At 49.1% G+C, this 27,670-nt stretch overlaps 1 protein-coding gene across 2 annotated transcripts in view; it reads right to left on the reverse strand.

Annotated features, from left to right (window-relative positions):
• The window catches only part of CDRT4 (CMT1A duplicated region transcript 4), an 81,640-nt gene that overhangs the window by 33,568 nt on the left and 20,402 nt on the right, over positions 1–27,670 (reverse strand). Inside the window, exons 2-4 of one of the 2 annotated variants that reach the window (XR_009864296.1) lie at positions 23,143–23,224; positions 6,225–6,302; positions 1,782–2,360 (exon numbers count right to left, since the gene is read on the reverse strand). Coding sequence is in view for 1 of the 2 variants with exons in the window: in XM_062175506.1 (XP_062031490.1) it covers positions 1,921–2,360; positions 6,225–6,302; positions 23,143–23,224 (600 nt within the window). In the remaining variant the exon portion in view is untranslated. Of the gene's footprint in view, positions 1–78; positions 2,361–6,224; positions 6,303–23,142; positions 23,225–27,670 lie in introns of those variants that run through there. The other variant, XM_062175506.1, reaches the window with a different exon arrangement.

The raw sequence follows: 27,670 nt of genomic DNA on the forward strand, positions 1-27,670 counted from the left end.
GCGTTAGTAAAACAGGCTGGGCATTAAATCCATCTAATTAAGCGATCTAGAAGACAATCATTTTAATTTAGAGGGTACACACTTTTAAGACGATTAAAAATGATTCAATGCCTAGAAATGGGAAAATAAAAGTTGTGCAATCCATACCATTCTGCCCTTGAAGGGATTGGAAGAAAACATCCGAAATCATCCCAGATCCCTATAAACGCTAATACTCAATAACATTCTATACTCCATATAAACCCTGACCATAAACACCCATAAAGGGAAAGAGGAGATAAAGTTTCTTGTTGGTGGAATTTATCACCTACTCCCTTGGCTATAAACTTTCCAGGGACACAAAGCACAGTCACTCGAATTCACTAGAAACCTCCTGTGTTGTTCTAAGAACTCACTCTGGCCAAGGGCTGGGAACCCCAGAACGGATCCGGAGCTCCTAATTTGTGCAGTCGTCCCAACACCAATACCCGGAAGCCAGAGAAGAGTTCCCCAGAGCTTCCTGCATGAGTAGGCGTCTCCGAATATCGACGCAAGACTCTCTGAGGGAGAAAATGCATTACAGGACAAATTCTGCTTTTTCAAATGGTGTCTCCAGATGGGGATACTGCATTCCTCTACGTCTCTGTGAGGGAAGCCAGGTGGGGGTGAACTGCCTTGCACGGGCAAACACAGAACCTGAAGCAGGGTCAGCCATGCCCACGAACATGACCGTGAACGTGAAACCAGCTGGGGTTTGCTCATCATGACAGATCCCCTGTATCTAAAGCTGAAGCTTGTCTGCTTGGAGATGGGAGGTAATTCAGCACTGCTTGCCTTGGCACCAGCTGGGGCATGGGTAGACCAAGTCTAGTCTTCTCAGAAAAGCAGCTGGGGCCCAGCCCCCCACACTCTATTCCAAAAGGCAAAGGTCTGAGGAGGACGGGCCGGGGGGAACCTCCTCCGGTTCTCTGCTAGGGCCATCTTGATCCCCACCTTACAAGCCTTCAAGGTCAAAGCCTCGTAGCCTGAGGTTCGGGTGCCAAGTAGGGCAGCAGAGCAGACTCCCTCAGAACCGAGGCTGCTGCTCTGGGTACTAAGCTAATTTTTTCATGGCTTCTGAATGCATCCTGCTACCCTGTGCTTGGAGGTGCTAGGAGAGCAGACCCCACATCTGCTTTATGCTCCCCCAAAAAGCTCTGCCCTCGGGGTACCAGCTGGAGCCTGCAAGGCTGGAGGAGGAAGCGCACACTTGCTGCTTGTTCACTTCCTGTTTGCATCCTGGCGAGTTGCTGTCCGTGGCCTGTCATTCACCCAAGCAAGAGCCAAGTCCTTCCAGAAGCATCTGAACACATTTTGCCACTTGGCCAGCACTCTCAAAGACCAGCCTCAGGAGTGCCGCCTTGGAGACACCAGCCAAACAGTGGGGACACCATCCCCACAGAGACTCCACCCCGGAGTTCAGGGGCACAGCGTCCCCATGACGCCACCCCAACAAGCAGCTAATTTTTACTAAGTGCCATCTCTTCCCTTTGTTCCCCCAGCCTCAGGAGCCACCACTGCAGGTGCTTCCTCTATGGAAACCTCTTGGGTCTCCTTTTCAGCCCCCTGCTCCACAATCCCTTATATTCAAGGATCTCTGCTAAAAAATAAATAAATAACTGGTGTGATTCACCTCCTGCCTGGACGGGGACTGCTACACCTGCACGCGGTTAGCTCCTCAGCCACTATGGCCGACACTAAAACATGACACTGCCACACCCCACCACACAGACAGCAGGGTGGGAGGGGAGGCCCCCACGCACCTACCACGGCCCCCATCCAGAGGTGGCTTCTCTGAGCCGCAGGCACAAGTTCCAATTTAAAGGACAAGGTGACGTGTGTGGCACATGGAGCTTAATTGCTGTAACATTCCTGGGAGGGCACGGCCACGGGGGCTCCTGGCTAGGCATTGGCATGTTTCTCCTTGCTGGTCAGCAGCGAGCTGTAGGGAAGCAGCCTCATCACCGGTCTGCGGGAGAAGATGATCTTGTTGTGGGTTGCGGTAGGGCTGTCGCACGTGGGTTCTTGGCTGATGGCGGGACCCACGGCCAACACGGAGTGAGCGCCCCACACGGATAGCATGGCCTGCGACAGCACATCCTGGAAGGCGGCTTCACTGGAAGATTTCGAGGACTTCCTCCTCTTCAGCTGCACCATGCTGGGGGCCTTGTTGGGCTTCGCTGCCCGGTGGCTTTCCTCGAAGGCATTCGCGCATTCCAGCTCTCTCGTCTTGCTTTTCTCAATGAGTCTTTTTACCACGGGGGAGGTGTAGATGACATAAGCTGGCCAAGGGTCATGCTTGTCAACGAGTTCCAGGGGGAGTCCGATGTTTGCTGTGAGTCCTACCAGCAAAGACAGGAGCAGGCAATGTAGAGACACAGCATAGGCAATGATTCCGTTCTCCCAAGACTTGGGGGCTAGAGCAACCATGTTTTTGATGTGGCTTTATCTATTTATTTATTTATTTATTATTTATTTATTTGAAAGGCAGAGTTTCAGAGAGAGAGAGAGAAGGAGAGGCAGAGAGAGAGAGAGAGAGAGAGAGATCTTCCACCTGCTGGTTCACTCCCCAGATGGGCCACTATAGCCAAAGCTGGGCTAGGTTGAAGCCAGGAGCCAGGAGCTTCTTCCGGGTCTCCCACATGGGTGGCAGGGGCACAAGCACTTGAGCCATCTTCCACTGCTTTCCCAGGTGTATTCACAGAGAGCTGGATAGGAAGTGGAGCAGCTGGGACTCAAACCAGCACCCACATGGGACGCCAGCATTGGAGGCAGCGGCTTCACCTGCTATGCCACAGCGCTGGCCCCTGGAACCACTTTTTGAAGTCCCGCCATCAGGGCATCCCTTGCATTCAGCGCAAATGAAATCCACGCCAAAGCTGGGAGACACCAGGAAGATTCGGGGAGTCTACCCATTAAAGAACAAACAGCACAGGAAGGTGTCTGGAGTAGCAGTTATGCCACTGCTTGGGACACCTGCGTCCCGTATCAGAGTGCCTGGGTTCTAGTTCTGGCTCCATTCTCCACTCCAGCTTCCTGCTAATGCATACTCTGGAAGCAGCAGGTGATGGCTCAAGTATTGGGTCCCTCTGCCACCTCTGTGAGAGACCTGGATGGAGTTCAGGGCTCCTGGCTTCACTCCAACCCAGCCCTGGCTGTTTGCAGGCACTTGGGAAGTAAACCAGTGGATGGGAGAGCTTTCTCTCTGCCTGTCTCTGCCTCTGTGCCTTTCCAAGAGCAACAGAATAAGTCAGGCTGCCTATGCTGCAAATATTTGTACAACTTCAAATTGTTTAATCTTTGAACTTATGTTATTTATTTATAAAACAGAAATACAGATGAAAAAGAGAGAAACAGAGTGATTTTCCATCTACTGGTTTAATCCCCTAAATGCCTACAACAGCCAGAGCTGGGCCAGGTCAATGCCAGGAGCCAGGAACTCAATCCAGATCTCCCATGTGGGTGGCAGGGACCCAAGTACTTGAGCCATCATCTGCTGCCCCTGAGGGTGCACTTTAGCAGGAAACTGGAATGGACAGTAGAACTGAGACGTCCGCTCCAGCTTCCTGCTAAGGAGCCTGGGAAGGCAACGGATCATGGCACAAGTACCTGGGCCCCTGCCACCCAAGCAGGAGACCTGGATGAAGTTCCTGGCTCCTGGCTTCAGCCTGGCCCAGCCCTAGCCATTGCCATTTGGGTAGTGATTCAGTGGAGAAGATTTCTCTTCTTTTTCTATCTCTGCCTTTCAAATAAATAATTAAATCTCTTTTTTTAAATAAAAGGTAAGTTTGGGGTCTGCTGTTGTGGTACAGAGGGTTAAGCCATGTCTGCAGTGCTGGCATCCCATATGAGCACCAGTTTAAGTCCTAGCTGCTCCACTTCTGATCCAGCTCTCTGCTAATGAGTCTGAGAAAGCATTGGAAGATGGTCCAAGTGCTTGTGCCCCTGCACCCACGTGGGAGATCTGGAAGAAGCTCCCGGCTCCTGGCTTCAGATCGACCCAGCTCTGGCCATTGTGGCCATTTGGGGAGTGAACCAATGAATGGAAGATCTCTCCCTCTGTCTCTCCCTCTCTCTCTCTGTAACTCTGACTCTCAAATAAATAAATCTTTATTTTAAAAAAAAAATTAATTTGTTTTTGATGCAAAAAGTGTGAAATCCATGCAGAGTTTTATCCTAATATGCATTTTCCATGAACTTTTTGAAGGTCCCCTGACATCTACATGAGTTTCAACGTGTCTTTGCACCAAAATCAACCTATCCTTTAATTCCACTTTCCACAAACTTGCTGAAATACCTTCACATTTGTGTATAACCTACAAACATGCTCTCAGATACTATAAAACAATACCAAATACTGACTTACAATACCCAACACTGTCAATTGTTGCTATTCTGCAGTATTTAGGGAATAATGAGAAGAAAACAAACCTGTATGTGTGTGTGTGTGTGTTCCATTCGGATGTAATATGTTAATATTCTCCACTCACGAGTAGTGCAGGCTACAGATGGGAACCCAGCAGCTGGCCGAGGGGCGGCTGACTGTAATGGATTTTGAGGGCCTGGAACGGGAGAGCTTAGGGCTCGAGGGCATGGGCAGGCCATTTAGAGCTGCAGATTCCTACACTGCCCGCTTCATGACCAAGCTGCTTCTGCAAGTTTCTTAACCCTTCTACAGCTCAGCTGCTGTGCCTGTAACGATAGCGGCTGGAGTAGACCAACCCCAGAGAGACTGCTAATGGCTTAGGGCTCATTTATGGAAAGCTCTCATTTATTTGAATGTATGGGATGCTTTTAGTGCAGTATGTGACATGTAGCAAGCTACATCCCCTGGTCTGCAGTGTTTGATTTCATCTGAGTTATACCCATGAGGTAAGTACTAGACCCACGTAACAGTGTGTGACACTGAGGCTGACTCACACAACTGAGGGCCTGATAGGCTCACACACCCCAAAAGTTTTCCACTGTGGCCGATGACCTGAAGTTTTGGGTGTTTGGGGCTCTGGGGCTTTCCTAGAAATTCGACCATTAATCGACATGTTCCTCTGTAGATGCCAAGTCCTGAGCAGATGGGTCCCCCCTTCCGTCACATGCAGCTTCATTCTGTCCAGTGAACAAGGCTCCGGACTTCTCCCCTGCAGCCGCTCCTCACCCTGTCCCCCTGGAGTGTGTAGGTTCCCAAAGTCTGTGTTTCTTGGGTTATGTAATATAGGAGTGAATTTCATTAAAAAGTCTTGTAAGTGGGGCAAGAGGATTTGCACATTACACTTTTTCCCCTTACCCACAGTTTCACTTTCCATGAATTTGGCAATTTGGAGTATTAAATGGAAAATTCCAGAAACAAGCAATTTATAGGTTGTAAATACCTTGCATTACCGTCTACTGCTACAACGGTTCCATTTTATTATTTATTGTTGTTAATCTCTTACTGTGCCTAATTTATAAACTAAACTTTATCATAGGTATGTGTAGAAAAAAAACACAGTATATGAGAGCACTTTGAAAGATTTGTGGAAAACATTGTGTCATTTTGAAATAAAATCAAAGATTCATGGAAAATGGGATTAAAAGATAAGCTTATTTTGGTGCAGGAATTTTTAAACCCATGAATAGTTGTTTTTTTTTTTCCCACAATCTGCATTTTTCTGTTCCTTTGGAAAACCCCTGGGATACACGGTTGAGTACTAGGCACGGTTCCGTGCACACTGGGAGTCTGGAACATGTCCCTTGCAGGTGAGGGGGGACAGCTGTACACAGTCATCCCAGGCTGCTTTGCGGACGACGAGGCGCTGGCGTTTGTCTGCAGACAGATCTGTCAGTAAGGAACGTGCCGCAGAAGGCTTCCGTCTCCTGCAAGAGTCGTGAGTGATTCTGCCCAAGGAAGGGGAGACGTGTGGCATCACCCCTCACTAGAAAACGGGCATCAGAGCTTCCAAGCGCAGACCTGCCTCTCCCTCCTGGCTCCTCCAGGCAAATGCAAAACGCGAAGATCTTGCAGGTGACATCATCTGCACGACTCGGGCCAAGGCCAAGCTTCGCTAGAACTCTCTGCTTTTGACAGGGAGCAACTCCCTATTGCCTCTCCTGCACACGCTGTGTTTTCTGCCCGCACTGCAAGACTGGCCCTCCCCAGAGCCCTGCCTCTTCCCAGCCCCAGTCCTCCCACCAGGAGAGTTCCCACTGTGAAGTACCCCAACCCCTCTTACCTTCTTCTGTCTTCAGCTTTCTTATATTTGTCTTCTCTTTTAACTTTATGCAATTCTTCAGATCATAGGTCAGGATACCTTTGGGGACATACATTTGTTAGCCAGCGTCTCTTCCAAGTTCCCAGAGAAGAAGGGGTCTAGGATCCACCTTGGGGACCCCAAGTCCTATTGTCCCTAAGACTGAAGATGATTCCACCCTCTCCAGGGCAAAGACACACCTTCTGCGGAGCTGGAGGGAGGCCGGGTGAGCCCCAGAAGGCCCTGCAGGCAAGGCCATGCTCAAGAGTCTTGAGCATGGGGCCGGCGCTGTGGGGCAGCAGGTTAAGCCACTCCCTGCAACACTGGCATCCCATATGCATGCCAGTTCAAGTCCCTGGTGCTCTGCCTCTGATGTAGCTCCACACTAGTGGGCCTGGGGCAGCAATGGAAGATGGCCCAAGTGCTTAAGCAGACATCTGGGGAGTGAACCAGTGGATGGAAGATCTCTCTTCCCTCTCTGTTTATCCCTCTTTCTCTGTAACTCTGCCTTTCAAATTAATAAATAAATCCTTCAAAAAAAGAAAGAAAGAACGAACTGTGACTGTCATGCCAGCTCTCGGTGCACTGCTTTCTGGTCTGTACCTCTGAAGGAGTGAGAACAGGGCATATGTGGGGTCAGTGTGAATGGTGGTCCACGGAGAGAGATGAGAAAAAGTCCCTGTTTCAAAACCGTGCCATCTCCTCCATCGGAGCCCAGGAGTGGTCATGTTACAGCAAACATGTCAAGACCTCACCCTTCAACCTGCACTTGTCAGCCTAGAACTGGGGGGAGGGGGTAGCAGAGATGGGCGGCTGCCCAGGCTTTGAGTGCAGGTTGAAATAGGGAAGAATCTTTAACGGCCATGCAGGTAGGAGATTCAAAGAGAATGGTGCTCAGTGGTTCTCAAACTTGCAGGTGCATCGCCAGGATGGCTTGTTTAAGCACAGGTGCTTTTTTTAAAGATTTATTTCTTTATTTAAAAGTCAGAGTTACACAGAGAGAGGAGAGGCAGAGAGAGAGAGAGAGATAGAGAGAGAGTCTTCCATCTGCTGGTTCACTCCCCAATTGGCCACAACAGCCAGAGCTATGCCGATCCAAAGTCAGGAGCCAGTAGCTTCTTCCAGGTCTCCCAAGAGGGTACAGGGGCCCGAGGACTTGGGCCATCCCCCACTGCTTTCCCAGGCCATAGCAGAGAGCTGGATCAGAAGCGGAGCTGCCAGGACTCGAAACGGCACTCACATGGGATGCCGGCACTGCAGGGGGTAGCTTCACCGGATACGCCACAGTGCCAGCCCCAGCACAGGTTGTTCTTAACACCTCCAGAGTGCCTGACCCGGTGGCCAATGCTGTTAACTACATGAAGATGTTTTCAGTTCTTTCCAGTTCTAAGATGCAAGCTTTTATCCAATAACTCATTATTTCATACATTCAGTTTTGCCATCTCTGTAGCTTTTTGAACATTTAAAAGAGCCACAGGGCATGTCCACAATCACTCACTAATGCTCAGTGATAAAGAGCCACTGGCAGTTTTTACCAAGTTCCCTTGGATGCTGGTGCTGTTGGCCTGGAGATCACACTTCCAGAAACGCTGGTCTAGGACAAAGCTTTGGGGAGATGAGTTCATTCTAGAAGCATCTGCAGAGCTTGTGAACGCACAGATACCTGGCCCCTACCCTGGCATATTCTGTTCAGTAGGTCTGTTTTAGAGACCTGAGATTTTCCCATCTCCAAGTCACTCTGGAGCAACACTGATGCGGTTGGTCTGTGGATCACACACTGAGCAGCCCTGGCTTAAACAGACGATGGTCTCAACCTTTTCTTTCCACTGAGATTGACTTTCAAGTGTGAGACCCTCCCCTGAGATAAGCGACTTCCTAGGTTCTCTCTCCTAATCAAGGAACTGTTACAGAACGCCCAGTGCGCATGGCATGCACCACAAGTTTTATAAATTCACAGATTTCCGCATTTCATTATCACATACCTAAGAATAGCACCCTAGAGATTCATTCATTTTTCTTTAAAAAATATTTTAAAAGACTAGTCTTTATCAAACCTATTTTGATTCAGGTCATACAGGGGTTCTGCCATGACTGTCAGTGGCAAAGGTTCACAACAGCGTGTTGTTATTTTTTGTTTTTGTTTTGTTTGTTTTTGTTTTGTTTTGTTTTTTTGACAGGCAGAGTGGACAGTGAGAGAGAGAGAGAGAGAGACAGAGAGAAAGGTCTTCCTTTTTGCCGTTGGTTCACCCTCCAATGGCCGCCACGGCCAGCACACCACACTGATCCGATTGCAGGAGCCAGGTGCTTCTCTTGGTCTCCCATGGGGTGCAGGGCCCAAGCACTTGGGCCATCCTCCACTGCACTCCCTGGCCACAGCAGAGAGCTGGCCTGGAAGAGGGGCAACCGGGACAGAATCTGGCGCCCCGACCAGGACTAGAACCTGGTGTGCCGGTGCCGCAAGGCGGAGGATTAGCCTGTTGAGCCACGGCGCCGGCCACAACAGCGTGTTTTTAGAAGCACTCACAGCATCATTTTTCTGAGGCTGGGGAAATAGTCCCCTAACCTAGAAGCTTCACGTAATTAAAAAAGCGGAAGTTAAAACCCGTTAGTTCTCCAAGACCTACCATAGGATCTCAGAATTTAAGCTCATCCATTGGAAGTTACTTACTATATAAGACTACTTCAAAAGGTGTCTCAGAAAAATGGTATGAAAAGGCAAGTTTGTTTTGGTGCAAAAGAATTTTGAAATCCATGCACAGTTTTCCCATGATATGTATTTTTTGAAGATCGTATCTCTGCCTGACTTCAAAATCCCATCTACCTCTGATGAAAAGTCGACTCAGCTGAGCTTCTGTCCCTGTAGAGTTCTTAGACATTTCACTTCTCCCCACAGGGAAGACAGGACTGCTCAACCCTGCCCCATGGTGGGAATACCTTCTGAGCTGGTGCTTTGTAGAGCATTTTGGATCATTCCTTTCTTTCCGGCCTCTGACCTTCTAGTTAATGAGCTTGAAGTCCAGTTACCAGCAAATCGCCAACCAGCACACTAGAGTTTGTGAAAAAGTTCGTGGAAAAATGAACTAAAGGACGTTGGTACAAATACGTTGAAATCCACGCGTAGTTTTTCTCATACTATACGTTTTCCATGAACTCTAGGAAAACCGCTGGGTGACATCGGCGCCTCATGCTGTGTCTCCCTGGGCCCCTGCAGCAGCCCTGGGGGGGGCTCATAGGACAGTTCTACAGAATGGTGGGTGGTTCTGATACCTGCTGATGCAGAGACTGGGAAACCATAAAAAAAGCAAAGGAGGGGGTGCTTGAGACTGGCCTGCAACTCCTGGAGAGGCCTTGTTTGTTTGAAAATAGCAGGAGACAAATAGTTGACATTAAGTCTGAAGACAAGCTGTGGGCTTTCCTGATTCCCTTCAGTTTCAGCACAAAGGTTTCATTTTGCCTCCCTCCAAATGAAATGCAAACCAGCAGTCTGCACACAGAACCGGCATTGATGGGAGGGGCAGGAGGCTAACACTGAAGTGGCTTTCTTGTCTCTCCTACGGACACAAAGGCCCATGTTCAACCCACCTCCAGCCAACCTCTCCACCCACCATATCCAGCATCTAGCCTGATATGTGAGGTTTGGCCTTGCTAATTCAGAGGCAGGATGCTCACCTGGGACCTGTCCTAGCCGTGTGACCCTAAAGATGTCCCTTAACCTCTCAGAACCTCAGTTACTTGGATTTCAGGCTCCCCCCCTAATTTTTTTGGCCGTTGGAATTACTGGAGATTTTTAAAACATAAGCATGCTGGCCGACTCCCAACATTTGATTGGAATGGGATGCAGAACAGGCATCAGAATCAAAAGCTTCCCAGGGGATTCGAACACACAGCAAAATCTGGGGACTGCTATTCTAGAATCTAAACCAAAAACATCCAAGATTTGTAAGGTATGAAGGCACTTCAATTAGTCTGTGTGGGGATGGGTGGGGGCAGGGTAAGTGCAGGTGCTGTGGTGCAACAGGTTAAGCCACCACTTGGGAAGCCTACATCCCATACCAGAGTGCTGCTGGTTCGAGTCCCAGCTACTCCACTTGCCATTCAGCCCCCTGCTAATGCATTCTGGGAGGCAGCAGGTGATGGCTCAAGTGCTTGGGCTCCTGACACCCATACAAGAGACCCAGACAAAGTTCCAGGCTCCTGGCATTTGGGTAGTAAACCAGCAGATGGAAGGTCTGTCTGTGTGTGTCACTCTGCTTTTCAAACATTTTTTAGAAGTGTGTAAAAAATAGTATTTAAAAATAAGTTTATTTTCATGAGAAAAAAATTGAAATCCATACATGCACAGGAGATTCAAAAAGTTCACAGAAAATGCATATTACGAAAAATGTATACATGAATTTTGAAACTTTTTTAATCAAAATAAATTTATCTTTTAATTTCATTTTCCAGAAACTTTCTGAAATGCCCTCATATTATTTTGACCACTTGGAGATAGGTTACGGGACCAGTCCCTCTGCAGTTCTAAGGTACAGACTTTTGTTCAAGAATCCCTCATTATAAATATTCAGTACTGGGCTCAGTGCTGCGGCACAGTGGGCTAAGCCTCCTCCTGCAGTGCCGGCATCCCATTTGGGCACTGATTTGAGTCCCAGATGCTCCTCTTCCAATCCAGCTCTCTGCTATGGCCTGGGAAAGCAGTAGAAGATGGCCCAAGTACTTAGGCCCCTGCACCTGCATGGGAGACCGGGAAGAAGCTCCTGGCTCCTGGCTTCATTTGGGGAGTGAACTAGCAGATGGAAGACCTTTCTCCCTGTCTCTCTCTCTCTCTCTGTCTGTAGCTCTACCTCTCAAAAACAAATAAATAAATAATCTTAAACAAAAAAAGAATCCTTCAGTGACTTCTCATGGATTTCATTGAAAAAAAAAAATCAGTATTGCATCTCGGTGGCCGGAACACATTTAAGAACCATGGAGCATTTGCGCCACTCCCGCCTGCTATCACCAGAACTGACTTAGATCAAAGGTGGAGAAGCAGTGGCTTAAAGGGCTGAGCTAAGGAAGCTGTGGCTGGGGCAGGATTCACACACGAAGCTAAGGATCGCACATCTCTGCCTGTGACCGCAAGCTGCACCCTTATCTCAGGAAACCATCTTGTAAAAGGATGTTTTTATGGATCTTCAGGGTGGATTGGTGGATTAGTGCTTGGGAACAAGTCAGTCAGTCCCACACAGACGTGCTGGCCTCTGGCACTGGGCGGGGGCGGGGGTGGGGGGTGGGGTGCTGTTTGCAGTGCCGTGGTGGGCAAGGTGCAATCCTTATTCAGCATGTCCTAAAGTGGGTCCCCTAGAAAGCCAGGCTCACTCAAGATGTTAACAGGAGTTGCTTAAAGAAAAAAAAAAAAAAAGGCGGGGGGGAACTATGGTAAGGACCACAGCGAACAGCCATAAAGATTGGTTAGCCCAGAGTCTCCGTTCACATGGTATAAGTAGCTCTGCAACATGACAGGCCCTAGTCAGCTAGGCTTGGAAACACATGTCCTGTTAAACTCAAGGCTAAGCCTCCGCCTCTCACACCCATATGGGCACCGGATCGAGTCCCGGCTGTTCATCTTCCAATCTAGCTCCCTGCTAATGGCCTGGGAAAGCAGTGGAAGATGGCTCAAGTGCTTGGACACCTGCACCCACATGGGAGACCTAGAAGAAGCCCCTGGCTCCTGGCTTTGGATTGGCCCAGCTCCGTCCGTTGTGGCCATTTGGGGAGGTGAACTAGCAGATGGAAGACTTCTCCTTCTCTCTGTCTGCAATTCTGCCTCTCAAATAAATAAATAAAATCTAAAAAAAAAAAAAACACCTGAGAGCAGGACTCCCAGAGCTTGTCATTGATAACTTGCTCCGTAAATCTCCAAAAGAAAGGCCGAGTGTGCAGCAGCCTCTCACCGCAGGACGTCATTCATTCATTCATTCATTCGCTGGGTATGGCATCTGGTGGGACTAGCAGATTCTGAAGCCGTGTCCTGGTTCTGGAGGTGTGAACGCTGTGATGTCAGCGGACAGAGGATGCACCTGCTCAGGGTACAGCCGGGACTTCAGTCACTTATCTCTGCAGCCAGCCTTCGCCTCCCACAGAACTGTCCACGCTCAGAAGCATGAGCCGACACCAGGCCCTAGTGCTTCAGGGCAAACTACTCCTACAGGGGGTCTTCAGAAAGTTCATGGAAAATGCGTTTTATGAAAAAACTAGGCCTGAAATCCAAACTTTTTTTTTGCACCAAAATAAACTCATCTTTCAATCCCATGTTCCATGGGTTTGTTTTTTCGTTTTTTCTTTTAAGTGCATTCGCCTTTCTGCCTCTGGGTAGCCTCTCTCCTCACTGCTCCAACCTGCAGGCTTCTTATCCCACACACATCACATCTTTCGCCTCCCTCCCGGAGCCATCCCTAAGAGTTTTCTGGGACTCCCAAGGGAGAATCCATTTTCTCCTCCAGGAACCTAATGCAGGCCCTCATTTCAGCTCTGCATTTTATCCTGCTCACCCTTCCGTTTCCTCCCCCCCTTCTCTCTGCTTCATTTCCTGCCCTCGGGCTGCTCCTCGTTTATTTTTGATCGGAAAGGAAAGCGCCGGGAGAGCCAGAAGTGTCTGGGGAAGCCTCTCTCTTGGACATCCCTGGGTGCAGTAAATGGCTTACACACTCATCTCCCTCCCAAATGATCTCGCAAGAGACCTGCGGCGCCCCTTCCCACGGACTCCTTGCGTTTCAGTCCTGGGGAAGGCACCAAACAGATACTCAATACCTTCCACCACCCCGCCCCCACCTGGTGGCTGCTATGGAAACTCTTGCCACAGCCCCACCTCTGCTACCCTCCACCAGAGGTGGAGAGTGCGCATGGGATAGTGATTGGATGTGCCCTTCATGACACTGCAACTGGGGGGTAGGGGGCCCTAGAATTGCTAAGATAAAAGGGACCAGGGTAGGGAGGGACAGGTTTATCTTTCAGGAAAGAAGAGGTGTTCTGTGTCCGCCCCCCTCCCCCCGCCATGCAGCAACATGGGGCTGGCCACCTTCTCTTTTTCATCACTGCCCTTGCCAAACCCACCCAGTCAAAGAAGAGGAGCTCATTAGAATACGGTTCAAAAGTCAGTTGCATGCAATGGGTGACTTTGGTGGCTGCACCTTCTAATAGAGACCAGGCCACTTCCTAGGAGAGCCATGATCACTCACAACAGCTGGGAGGGGCAGCAGCAGTCCCATCAGAATTGACCTATTTATTTATTTATTATAACCGATTTATGTGGCACTCATGGTGGGGAGGAGGGGTTGCCTCTGGATAGTACTGCTACACTTGATGTATTTTCTGTGATGCTTCTTCATGTATGTCGAGGGTGCTTTATTTTCCAAAGTTGGAAGCACAGTTCACGTTTCCATGGCCACACAGCATCTGTGTATGCATGGCGGCCTGGGTGCACACACTCAACAAATCCGCATTGCGGGGCCATTGCCGTGGTGTATAGTCTGAGCCTCTGCCTGTGCTGCCCCCTGCACCCACATGGGAGACCAGGATGGAGCTGCAGGCTCCTGGCTTTGGATCAGCCCAGATCTGGCCATTGTAGCCATTTGGTGAGTGAACCAGTGGACGGAAGACTTCTCTTCCTCTGTCTCTCCCTCTCTCTGTAACTCTGCCTCTCATTTAAATAAATCTTTTTTTAAAAAAATCTGTGTTGCACTGCAAACACTACACATGTACTAGGTGCAGGTCCTGCATTTGCCCAGAGCCCACCGTGGATTCCCCACACTCACTTCTTGTCTTAGGGTCTGCCCTTCTCAATTTTTGTCAAAGGGTCCTCCAGGCTGTCTTCCTATGCTGACAACAAACTAAACGAGACTAATTCATGTCAGCAGAGACAAGGGCAGAGAAGTGCATTGCACAGAACCCCTGCCATCAGCCACTCTACAGACAGGCACTGGGCATCCCCATGGGCCAGGCACTGAGCTGGGTGCTGGAGACACAAAGCAGGGTGAGCTTCAAGACACTCCCGGGCCTGGGAGGATGACAGTCCACCAGTTTCTAATTCAGCTCAAGACGGGGGAAGACAGTGGTGCTGGACTTCAAGGACAAGGACAATGGGCAGTGGGTAGGGTTCCAGTGCCAGGCACAGTGTTTTCAAATCCTGCATGATATGCTTCTCTGCTTCGGATCCACTTTCTTCTCCCGGCATGTAGATGATACAGGCTGTTTCCAAACGGTGTGTTTTCTGCTCAGGAACTACAATATGGAATCGACTGAATGAACACGTTACACACTCACTTCAGGAGGAAGCACTAGGTCTTGGATACCCAGCAGGTGCGGCCATTTCATCTGAATTTTATGTTTGCCCAAGAAATATCCCATCATAAATATTAAATTCCCATTTTACGATGGAATATAAAGGCCCATTAAGCGCAAAATACATACAGGCCTATTAGCCGTGGCTCAAGTTCCGAATTTAAAACTGAAGCTTCTAGAACAAGCCAGGCAAGCATCATCAGAGGAAAGCTTTTCAACTTTTCTAGGGACGTTCTGGGGTACACCTGTCGACTGGTGAGAAACATAGGGAAAAATATGGAAAATCTGGCAACAAGAAAAGCCTTACAACCTCTAAGTCAGGAAACCAGGCATAAGAGCTTTAGGCAATTTGTTCTCAGAGGCCTTCTCTCGGCCTGACAGCTGACCCGGGAGCGACAGCGACGGGGACCATGGTAATGAGCGGCCACACAATGCCTAATCAATCAGGAACAGGAAGTCCCACTCCACAGGAACAATGGGGACAGTGTGAACCCAGAGACCACGTCGGGGAACAGCCCAGCATTTCCCGGGACTGGGTTCAACCAGTGGGCCTGGCCACCTCATTTTGCAATGCCCAGAGCATGGGAATCCAGGCCAGTGCTTGTTTCCAACAGGAAGCCTTGCATTTGAGACTGCCCAGAAGCAAAAAAAAAAAAAAAAAAAAACTCACATTGACACCTTCTAAAAGGATTCCATTAATCCGGCAACCAACTGACAGCTTATCCTCAATAGCACACGGTTATCCCACTTCTTGCCATAAGGCGAGGCAACACCTGTATCCCACCTTGAACCCAAATCTTGGGTCCCAGATAGGTGGCCATCAATTACGATGGAATCGAAAACGTTGAGTTCGTCTGGGGCGGATTGTCATGACTGAGCCACAGTCAAAGTAAATTGCCAAACTGAAAAATTAAGTTTGTACTTTGTCTTGAATGCTCTTCACCCGTACCCAGCAATCACAGGAGCCCTCGAGTTGCTTCCAAAACAGAAACTACACAAAGGGAAGTTGGGAAGTTGCAGCATTTGGGGATGAAGCAAAGAGAGGCAAGCTTGGGGATGGATCCTCGGCACTGCTGAAGCCAACAGGTGGAGAAAGGGGAGCTCACTCCAAAGCTGTGCAGACAAACTCCATCCCATCAGCAGAGTCCCTCCGGTACCCCATCCACATGTGGCCACCCCAGTGACTAAAAGGGTCCAAGGAGGAACTCGAAGCAATCATTACCATCCCTGGGAGAGCAGTCCAAGCCATGGACCCCGCTGATCATGGCCATGTGTCTGCATGTGTCATCCATAAACCTAACACAATCCCACATCAACATTCTGCTGTGTGTGTTTTCAAAGTGGAAATGATGCATCGGCATTATAGAAAGCCTTGTAAATAAGCTCCCACTCGGCCGGCGCCGCGGCTCACTAGGCTAATCCTCCACCTTGCGGTGCCGGCACACCGGGTTCTAGTCCCGGTCGGGGCACCAGATTCTGTCCCGGTTGCCCCTCTTCCAGGCCAGCTCTCTGCTGTGGCCAGGGAGTGCAATGGAGGATGGCCCAAGTGCTTGGGCCCTGCACCCGCATGGGAGACCAGGATAAGCACTGGCTCCTGCCATCGGATCAGTGCGGTGCGCTGGCCACAGCGTGCCAACCGCGGCGGCCATTGGAGGGCGAACCAACGGCAAAAGGAAGACCTTTCTCTCTGTCTCTCTCTCTCTCAACTGTCCACTTTGCCTGTCAAAATAATAATAATAATAATAAGCTCCCACTCATCAGCACACAACTGTCACCTCACCCAGTTCTTACATGATGATGGCCACAGAATGTACATATTCTTTCGAATCTTTCATTGTTCCTCCACCCTCCTGGCTGTATCTTCTCATTTTGTTCAAGATTCCTCATCATTATTTTAGAGAATGTTTACCAGTCCATCCCGTGAATAAACCATGTTCAATCATGGTTCAATCATGATTGTAAGGTGTTTTGATTTTAGCTACTGTAAGCGACGAGCAATGTCATTTTAAGAGGAAGGACTTGGGGCTGGCACTGTGGCATAGCAGGTAAAGCCTCTGCCTACAGTGCCGACATCCCATATGGGCGCTGGTTCGAGTCCCAGCTGCTCCACTTCCGATCCAGCTCTCTGCTATGGCCTGGGAAAGCAGAAGATGGCCCAAGTCCCTGAGTCCCTGCACCCACATGGAAGACCCAGAGGAAGCTCCTGGCTCCTGGCTTCGGATCAGCACAGCTCTAGCCGTTGCGGCCAATTGGAGAGTAAACCAGCGGATGGAAAACCTCTCTCTCTCTCTCTCTCTCTCTCTCTCTCTCTCTGCCTCTCCTTCTCTCTGTGTCTCTTACTTTCAAATAAATAAATAAATCTTTAAAAAAAGAAGAAGTGGAAGGACTCACTGATGCCCCACTGCTATGTATAACCATCTACAGCACAGTGCTCAGAGAACGTTGGCTGCCAATGGTTTCTTGTCCCCCAAAGACTTCAGGATTGCCAGAGCCACTCCCTTCCAACTCCTTTTCTCCACAGACAAAGAGCAAGGAAGATGTTTGCCCCCGTGGCCTCTAAAGTTCTTATCCACCCGCTCCTAGGTCTACCATCCACTGCAGAGCAGTCCAGTACTAACAATGAGGCCAGAAACTAAGATGGAGGCTGTGCGTTAGCTGGCTCCCGGCGCCAAAGTGAGGCAGACTCCAGAAAGTCCTCCATCCCCACCCCCACCCCCACCCCCGTACCCCTCCAGTCCCAGAAGAAGTCAAACAGAATCAGCTCCCTGCAGTTAGAACCTGCTGTGGACAAGGAGCCGGGCCTGAGAAGCACCTCAGCCACAGGGACGCTTCAGGAAGACAGAGGGGAAGGTTGGATGCCTCGCAGTGCGATGGCAAAGGAAATGGCATTGGGTGGATGAAAAGATTCTCTAAACTTGCAAGGCATGAGGCCCAGGAGCTGTAGGAGCTGCATAAAGGCCACCAAGAACCGCCTCCAAACGTCTAGGTATAAAACGCCCCAGCCAACTGAAGTCTCATTGGCAAGATGCTGAGTGACTGCTGGGAAGACCAAAGAACCATGGAAAGCAAACCGATTTACCACAAAAGCATGGCGACGTGGCCAGCGTCCTATCTTCCCACAGCAGCTAAGGCCCTTCCAGCATTATCATCTCCCATAAAAATCATAGCTGCTCTTAACTAGGTCCTGAGTCGTCAAGAAATTGTCAAAGCCATCATGCTAAGTGAAATAAGGCAGTTTCCAAAGGACAGCGTCCAATTCCAGTTAACTTGTGGTACCTAAAGTAGTCAAAGCTCACAGAAGCAGAGACTAGAATACTGGCTGCTTGGGGCAGGCGCTGTGGCATAGTGGGTAAAGCCACTACCTACAGTGTCAGCATCCCATTTGGGCGCCAGTTCGAGTCCCGGCTGCTCTACTTCTGATCCAGCTCTCTGCTATGGCCTGGGAAAGCAGTAGAAGATGGTTGGGCCCCTGCACCCACATGGGAGACCCAGAAGAAGCTGCTGGCTCCTGGCTTCCGATCAGCGCAGTTCTGGCTATTGCAGCTATCTGGGGAATGAACCAGCAGATAGAAGACCTCTCTCTCTCTGCCTCTCCTCTCACTGTGTAACTCTGACTTTCAAATAAATAAATAAATAAATCTTTAAAAAAAAAAACTCTCCTTCACACACAAATTCACATAGCAGCTACATCAAAAACAGGATTAAAAAAAAAAAAGTACAGTGGATACCAAGGGCTGATAAGTGAGGAGGAGATGGGGGATCGCCTACTGGGTATAACAATTCAGTTATACAAACTTAGTAAGTTCTAGAGAGCTGTTGCACAATATTTTGTTAAGAGCACAGGGGCTGGCGCTGTGACACAGTGGGTAAAGCCTCCGCTTGCAGCAGCAGCATCCCATATGGGCATCAGTTCGAGACCCAGCTGCTCCACTTGCAATACAGCTCTCTGCTGATGGCCTGGGAAAGCACTGGAACATGGCCCATGTGCTTGGGCCCCTGTATCCATGTGAGAGACCTGGAGGAAGCCCCTGGCTCCTGGTTTCAGATCAGCCCAGCTCCAGCTATTACGGCCATTTAGGGAGTGAACTAGCAGATGGGAGACACCCCCCCTCCCTCTATCTGTAACTCTGCCTCTCAAATAAAAAATAAATCTTTAAAAAAAAAAAAAGAGCACAGTATTGTGCACTTAAAAATGTGAGGGCAGATCTCACACGTTTTTAAAGGGCACACAAAGAAAACCTTGGAGGTGGTAGATATTTTGATCACTTTGATTGCAATGATCATTATCATGGGCGTGTATGCCTACACCCAAGCTCATCAAAATGTAAACATTAAACATGCAAAGACTTTTATATATTAATTACATCTTGGTAAGGCTGTTTTTTTTTCCAAAAAAGGAAATTGCTTGGTGTTGTCCCACATTACCTATTAGAAAGCAAGTAAGACTGGAAAAGACATGTTTGCATGGTTTCCCTGGCATTGTGCAAAGGAGATGGACTTGGAAACAGCACAAATGAGTCCCAGAAAAGCAAGTGAATGGGGGGGGGGGGGTGGCAGATGGGATCCATTGTGTGTATGAGTTGATGAGAGCAATCCCCTTTGCTTTGTTCACAAAGCAACTTTCTGAAAATTCGCATTCTTAAGTAACTCCTAGGTGTCCCATGGTAAATGATTATTCTGTGCTAAAATTTTCCTTTAAGTTTTGTCGGAATTCATCACTTCCCCACCAAAACATTATCAGTGTATGCCTTCAGTACCACTGGGAACTTGATAATTATCAAAATATGTTCCTAGGGCACACCTCTTGTCTGAGACTAGAGTGCTGTTTCCAACTGCTTACTAAGCAAGTTCCTCTTAGTGTTTGTCCCCTTCCGTTACAGCCTCTTCGAAGCCAAGGGCAGTATCCAATATCAGCCCAAACTATCACCGTCATTCCTGACCCTCAAAGCAGGAACTCAGTGCCTCCTCCCTTCTGATGCCCTGGATTCAGGCTCCGGTCCCCAAACACGTCTCCTTACCTGTGTTTTATTCCCCTCCAGTTCACCGTCCATAGGGCAAGGACAAGACTAATCACTTCTAGACATAAGCACTCATGTGACCAACCAAAGCTTACTGATTGCCTGTAATGTGCTGAGCGCTGCAGCAGGCATGATGTCCAAAAGCAGAGAGAGCCAACTGGGCGAGAGCTGATCATGTCACACGCTTTTCTACTGCCAGGAAGATAGAACGCACAGCCCTTAGTACGAGGGTACAAAACCCTTCAAGATCTAGTCCTGGGGTCAGCGTTGTGGCGTAGCAGGTAAAAAGCCACTGCCTGATGCACCAGCATCCCATATGGGTGCCAGTTCACGTCCCAGCTGCTCCACTTCTGATCCAGCTCCCTGCTAATGGCCTGGGAAAAGCAGTGGAGGATGGCCCAAGTGCTTGAGGCTCTGCCACGCCCATGGGAGACCTGGAAAAAGCTCCTGGCTCCTGGCTCCTGGCTCCAACCTGGTTCAGCTCCAGCAATTGTGCCCACTTGGGGAGTGAACCAGTGAATGGAGGATCTCTCCATTTCTCTGTCTCTCCCTCTCTCTCTAATGCTGCCTTTCAAATAAATACTTAAAAAAAAAATCAAGATCTAGTCCCATGAAAACTTCCCAATCTCAGCATCTACCACCATGACACTCTCTCTACATACTCTCCCTTGCACACGCATGTACACACATGCAAACACACATATCCACAGTCACAAACATATGCAAACATACACATGCACATGTATGCACAGAAACGTGCACACACATATAAATACATATATGCACAAATGTGCACTAAACGTGTACACATGCTTAAGCACACACATGTGCATACATTCACATGCATGCACAAACAAAAATACATACATCACAATACAAACCTATACTCATATACACATGTGTACACACATGTACTTGCACTCATAGTGCAGATGCCCACGTATACAAACATGTACATGCAGGCCCATATACCCGTGCACCATGCTCACACACACCTACACTCAAACACACACATACAAACATACACTTGTCACTCCAAGCGCCCCATCATTCCTAATGCTCTCCATACCCTCATGCCTTTATCCTCCACTCATACAGTTGCCTTTGCCCTGAATTCTTGTCTCCCTCCCCACTTCCAATTTACTGCACGTCCCCCCAAAACCAGCGTGTAGCTCAACCAATGCTAGAAACTATTTCCCAACCCTTCCGGGATGGAATCTGTCTTGTGCTGGCAGAGGAAGGTAAAAATGACTGTGTTACAGATACCGTGTTGGGAGAATTGTATGGGATTTTCTTGGGGCCTTGAGCAAACTGATAAAATTGCTTTCACAGTCGGAAACTGAAGACAAGAAGAGGAAGCTGGAAGACATCCCCATGCAGAGCCACACCGCCCTGGCTCAGATCATCACCTGAGGCCGTGCCCTCTGTCCCGGCCCGGGGAAAGCCTGGCCACCATCCCCCTCCTCACACACGGGTCCCAGCGCCCAGAGACAAGTCGTCCCACTGTTGTTCTCAAACCATTTTCCTTCCCTCCTTCTTGGAACCTCCCACATCACTCACTGACATCCTTGGTGGTGTCCGGTGGTGACTTCTGGGCCCTTTCTCTTTCTTTGCCTCCACATCCACCCAAGGGGACATCTGCCAGTTCTGTGGTCTTACCTTCCATCCATTTGCCAAATCTTAACTCTAAGGCTGACCCTTTGTCCCAAATCCACCTGCCATCTCTACACCTGCATTTGTATGTGGAAAGAGATCCCAAGCTTCTGCCGGCTCAAACTCTTGATTTACTCCCTAAAATGTTTCCCCTGGCCTCTCCCACCTCAGGATGAGGCTCCATCATTCAGCAGATTGCCCAACTCAAACATCTCAGGTTTGTCACAAGTCCTCCAGCTGCTTCACTGAGTACATCCAGGCCGTTACCCTCCCTCAACATCCTGCCATTACTTAACTTTTCTACATCGCCAGCCTCGTCCAAGACACTCACATCTACTAACGGGGCTGCTGAGCACCTGCTAACCAGCCTCTCCTTTTCTCCTATAATTCTTTCTCTACAGTAGACCCAGGATTAAAATTAAATCCTTTCCTTATCTAACCCCAGTGGCTTCCCCTTCATTTAGGATACAGTCAATGTTCCTAACCTTGACCTACAAAACTCTCTTTGATCTTGGCCCCTGTCAACCTGTCCAGCCTTAGCCAGAGCCACTCACCCCTTCAATCACTGGACCTGGCCACACTGACTTTCCTTCTCTCCTTTAAATGCCTCAGGCTTCTGCTCGGGATGCACTTGACCCAAATCTTCACGTGGGATATTTCTTCCTATAAGTCAGAACTCACCCAAAATGTCACCTCGTCAATGGAGCCTTTCCCTTTCTATCCATTGCATCCACCAGTAATTACCACTTCTCCCATTTTATTTCTCTGCATGACACTAAACCTGTCTGGCATTTCTTATGGTTTCTCTTAACCAACTAGAAATTTCCATGGGAGTAGGTTCCCCAGGCACTGGGACCAAAACCATTAGATGAGTGAATGTCACTGAAACTTCCCCTTGGATCTCCAAGGATCATGGAAAGTCCACTCATCTGGTAGCTGCACCCTTGTACAGAACACAGTGGAAAGCACAGATCAGCAGACTAGCTGACTTGACCTCTACTATTAGAGGTCAAATGCCAAACAATGAGACATTATCAAACACGTATGATAAGCAAATTGGCTAGTGGAAAGGCCTGCGTTCAAATCCTTGTGCTTCACCTGACTCCTCGAAGGGGGCAAAGCTCTTGACCTCTCTCTCCAGGCCATACATTTTCCCCACCTGTAGCATGGGAATGACACACCTCTCCTGTAGGACGTCTGTAAAGAACGAGTGAGATACTGCACGCAGAACACCTGCCACGTTGCCAGTGCCCAGTGAAGAGCGACGACTCGAGCATTTAGCACCACATTCGTCTGGGATTCAGGCATCGTTCAAAGGTGCAATGAAATCCTGTCTCTCATGAAAAGAGCCCATGGGGCCTAACTGTACCAAATTCCAACTCAAGCCCTTTTCCACTTTGCCTCCAAACCTCCATTTCCCTTCCCACGTGGCCCCATGGGGGCTCCATTCCCTCCACGCCCAGCAAGCATGGCCAGGTCTCATCACCGTCAAACATCGCCGCACTCGAGGCATCTTCCATACGCTGTTAGTGGGTGTGACTGTCTTTTCACACACGTCTGTTTTCTTCCATCATAATGATCACACACGTGTGTATGTGGCCCTCGCTCTCTACGCACTCTGTATCTCTTTCCAAGATGGCTCCAATGGCCCCCGTGCTTTGGGATCCTGGTCCCAACCTCTAAGTGGAATTAGGAGTCCTCATTCTGTGCTCCCAATATCTGATCTGCACCCCATCTCTCAGGACCATCTAACATATTGGTATGTTAGTTGGTGTGGGTCTCTCTCTCTCTCTCTCTCTCTCTCCTTAAATTGTATTTCTTAAATCTCAGAAGCCATATCTTTAAATTCCAGTCAACTCCCGGCCCACACGTTGTCTCACAGGGTGAGGACTGACTATGGTCTGGCTTACCTTGATACGATCTCTTTTCTTGCTCGCTTCTCCCAGCCGGAAGCTCCTGCAAGTTCTTGGTGTCATTCATTTTACTAGGTTTCTGAAACACATAGAAAGAGAAAGGTAAACTGTCAAAAATATAATGGAACATAACTAGGATGAATGACTTTGGGGACAATGGACAGCCAAAAACATACAGCATTGGTGCCTGGGAGTGGAAGTAGAAATTTCAGTTGCTCCTTTCCCTAGAGGTCACTGGAAGTGGGGAGAAATCTGTAGTCATTCGTTTCAAGTGGATCTTTCTAGGCATACACACAGATAGTACACAGCGAAACATAACTGCTGCTATCCACATATAGAAACTGTGTGTGGGTAACATGCAGAAATGTTGAAGTTCTGACAAAAGAAGTTTTTGTTGAGTCAGAAATCCAATTAAACAACAAGGACTTCAATGTGTGCCCTTGGCAGGGCAGGGGGATGGATCAAATGCCCTTAAAATCCGGGAGTGGGCACTTAGTGGAGGGTGTTGTGTGGCCACCCTCTCCCCAGTGAAAGTTTGGCTTTTTTTTCTTTTTTAGATTTGTTTATTTATTTTAAAGGCAGCATTACAGAGATAGAGGGAAAGACACATTCCCCAAATGGCTGCAACAGGCAGAGCTGGGCCAGGCTGAAGCCAGAAACCAGGAGCTTCATCCAGGTCTCCCATGAGGGTGCAGGGGCCCAAGCACTTGGGCCATCTTCTACTGCTTTCCTCAGGCTCTTTAGTAGGGAGCTGGATAGGAAGTGGAGCAGCTGGGACTCGAACTAGTGCTCATATGGGATGCTGGCATCACAAGCAACAGCTTAACGCGCTGTGCCATGGCATGGCCCCAGGTCTAGCTTGTGAGAATCACCTGTGTGCAGATTGCAAGAAAGCTCATTCCCTCCTGTCCAGCTGTGTCTGTGAAATACTGTTTTGTGCATATTTCCATGTGTGAAGGAGGCAATTGATGGGAGAGTTAGCCAAAGTTGCCCCAAGTGGTTAAGCTGCATATTAGCAATTGTTTTGAGTGAAATGTGGCATAGAATTAAAAAGCATGTGTTCAGGAGATGACTTAGCTGTGTGACCAGGAACAAGATACTTAAACCTGGTCTCAGTGTTCTCACCTGTAGAACAGAGGCAATAAGAACTCCTCGTAGCTTTTCTTGAGGATTTAATGAGATAATTCATACAAGCATTGAGCACAGGCCTAGACACGTGATAAGAGCCTATCTGTTGGAATGATAAGAGCCCATCTGTTGGAATGTTATCATCATGAAAATTCGGGCTGATGGTGTCTTCCATAGTGCCAGAACAGTGTGCACCAACATTTAGGCTGGAAAATTAATGGCCAAGTGCATCCTCTCAAAAACCAGCCACCAGGTTGAAGAGCAGGGAAGAGATTGGAGCAAAGGGGATCAGAAGATGTGTTCAGGGGACCCTTCACCTGCCACATGCTGCTGTCTCCACCTCTCGCCCAGCCCACCCCACCTTCCCAATTTTTCCCAAGAGTCCTATTTACATCACCCTCTCATCAAGAGGACAGTCTCTAGAGCTCACTCCTGAGCCCAGGCAGGTCTGAGGCATCAAATGTCTACTTGTAGCCACATACATGTTCACTTGCACATAAACATGCACAGTCCTAAGGAAGACATCCATGTAGCCCCGGGCATGGGAAGGAGTCAACAAGTCACACATACATGTATGAGCAGGCCCACAAACACACATGCACACACCTGTGTTTACCTCTCCAAAGTCACCAGCCATGCCTGCCGTGAACCCCTCCTGCCTTTGACCTTCCCTGCCCTGGCTGAGTTCTATCTCCCACCTCAGATCCCTGCAGCCATGGTCTGGAGTGACTTGATGCACACAACCAGGTCGAGGAGTCTTGCCAGATTCCTACCAGAATCAATATGGAGAGTTAGGTGCGTAGGCAAGCAAGCAACGTTAAAGGGGGTGCAGGGTGGAGCACAGAACGTGGGGTTCTGAAATCCAGATTCACCTCCATAAGCCTACTCTGCAGCAAGTTCCTTCGTCTTTCTGAACCTCAGCTCCTTATATCCAAGATGGGGACCATCCCGTCCCACGGGATGTTGTGACGATCCCATTAATACAGGTGGAAGTATTTCACAAGCTTTATGACTGTCAACTTTGGTGGTGAACACCAAGAACCATGAACTATCTTGTCCATTTCATTCTCTGGTCTGTGACTTGGGGCTCATTTTGGTAGCAAGAGAGTTAAATGACACTGGCATCCAAGGTGAGTGTAAACTCTAGAGAGAGCAGAAGGGTCGTGTCAGCCAGGAACCAGCAAAGACCTCAGAGAGGGGACAGTGAGTGTGGACGCTGTCTTGGGTTTGTCTGTGGTCTGTGGAGTGGCAGTGGGGTAGGAAGGGAAAGTGGAGGGTCTATGTAACTGGCTTAGACACTCAGAATTATTCATCCCTGAGAAGTCTTTGGAATGCCATGCCAGCAAGTGTGAGCATGCAACTCATTTTCCTCTGCCCCTCACAACCCCATCGCTTATCAACATCCCAGGGCCCCCCAAGGAAACAGATCCAAAGACTCAACAGCAACTGGTCACAGGAGGCCTGTGGTAGGCAGCTCAGGAGATGGCTCCCAAGGACCTTGGCTCCTGAAGTTCATGTCCTTGTAAAATCTCCTCCCCTTGTGTCTGAGCTGCCACTCATAGCGACCTCCTCTTCTAACAAACAGAATTTTCCTATGGTCCAAGGGACGACGTCACTTCTGAGACTGTTACAAGACTCTGGCTTCCATCTTAATCATTCTCTCTCTCTCCACCTCCCCACTCCCTCCCCATCTCTCTTTCATTCATTCTGAGTGCTACCAGCTGTCCCTGAAGAGCCCATGAGGCAGGGGTCCAAGCAGTATTTCCAGTCAACAGCCAGCAAAGAACAGAGACACTCAGTTCAGCAGCCTGGGACAACTCAATCTTGCCATGGACCAAGCGAGTGAACTTGAACGCTGATCGTCCTCCCCTTGAGCCTTCAGATGAGACCACAACCTCAGCCAAAATCATGAGTGCAGCCCCATGGACAGACCCTGAGACCGAGGCAGGCAGTAGATTCCTGACCCACAGACATGGCAGCATAAAAAATATTCAGTGACTACGTTTGGGAGTAATTTTTTTACACAGGAAGAGATCACCAACACAAGGCCCTCACCAGGCATGCCAAGAGAAAGCCCCACCCATGAGACTGACACAGAGGAGGGTTTTGCCCTCTGGCAGCTGTGGGGGAAATCTCAATGCATTATTCCTCCATTTCCATTCCACTCCCATCTCTAGGAGGCAATGCAACTTCTACCAAAAAGAAAAAAAAAATCATGAAGGTAAAGTTGCTAAGCCCCAGAATGTAAGACAATAATGAAGTGACTCTTGTAACAAGGCTGATGTTGGCCAGGCCTTGTAGCCACAGGGGATGCATGGATGTGATGTGGCCGGAGAAGTCCAGGTTGGGGCAGGGATGAGACGTAAGGGGACGGCCCAGAGACGGCATCAGGGCATTTTGCTTCTCACAAGACTTGAGAGGTGTGGAGAGCTGGAATTGGGGTGGCTTCTTTGGAAGACAAAGCAACAATGAATGCCCTTGGCATCAAATTGGCTTTGTGAAAGCAGAGAGACCAAAAAGTTAAGTCCTATTATGGAGCTATCTTATCCAACCTCACTATGTAAACGGTTCTTGGGCTCTACCCAGGCCCCAAAGGTGCAGAAAGAGTATAGCAAGTCTCCCTGTCTTGCTTGTTAGTGCAAGCACTCACACCTTTGCGTGCGCACACACACACACACACGTGCAGACACACACATGTGGACACACACACACATACCTTGATCAGGAAAAATGTCCAGGGCCTACGGCACGAGGGTCGAAGATGGTGTGAATTTCAACACCACCCTTGTCTGTGCCCTGCTTGGACGGGGCTGCTCTGATTAAGAGGCTGACAGCCACCGGCCCAGAGGCTGGAGTTTCTCCGCGGACCCCATGGAGCCTAGGATATCCATGGGGTCCCACAAGGGCTTTCCCTGAACTGCTGAGCACCTAGGACACAAAGATGAAGAAGCCGTCTGCTGAGCACGGTGACTCTAAAGATCACCTTTATCTTTAGCCATCCCCCTTGGTTTTCTCTAAAGTCATTTGTATATTGAAAGCTATTGCCTTATCAACAAACACTTCATAAAAACGGGCATGTCCCCTGTATCCCCATGTGGCTGGCTGGTCGTCTTCCTTGGAGCTGGCACAGTCCCAGGTCACCACAATTGGGTGACCTACGAAGCAGTGCTGAGGTCTAACCCACTGCACGAGGGACAGGTGCCCAGGTCACTTTGCACCTCCGTTTCCGCCTGGGTGACAACAGAGGGGTTGGGGTCTACCACAGCCAGGTGCCCTTCCAGCTCTGACCTCACGGGTGTCCCCAGCCCTCCCCGCACCGCGGGGCCCCGGGAGCCCGGAATGCAACTGAGGTTTCCTAACTTCCCACCAAATCAATTCCTTATGAGGCCAACTCCTG

Source organism: Lepus europaeus, chromosome 18 (genome assembly GCF_033115175.1).
Source record: "Lepus europaeus isolate LE1 chromosome 18, mLepTim1.pri, whole genome shotgun sequence".
Classification (NCBI taxonomy): Eukaryota; Metazoa; Chordata; class Mammalia; order Lagomorpha; family Leporidae; genus Lepus; species Lepus europaeus.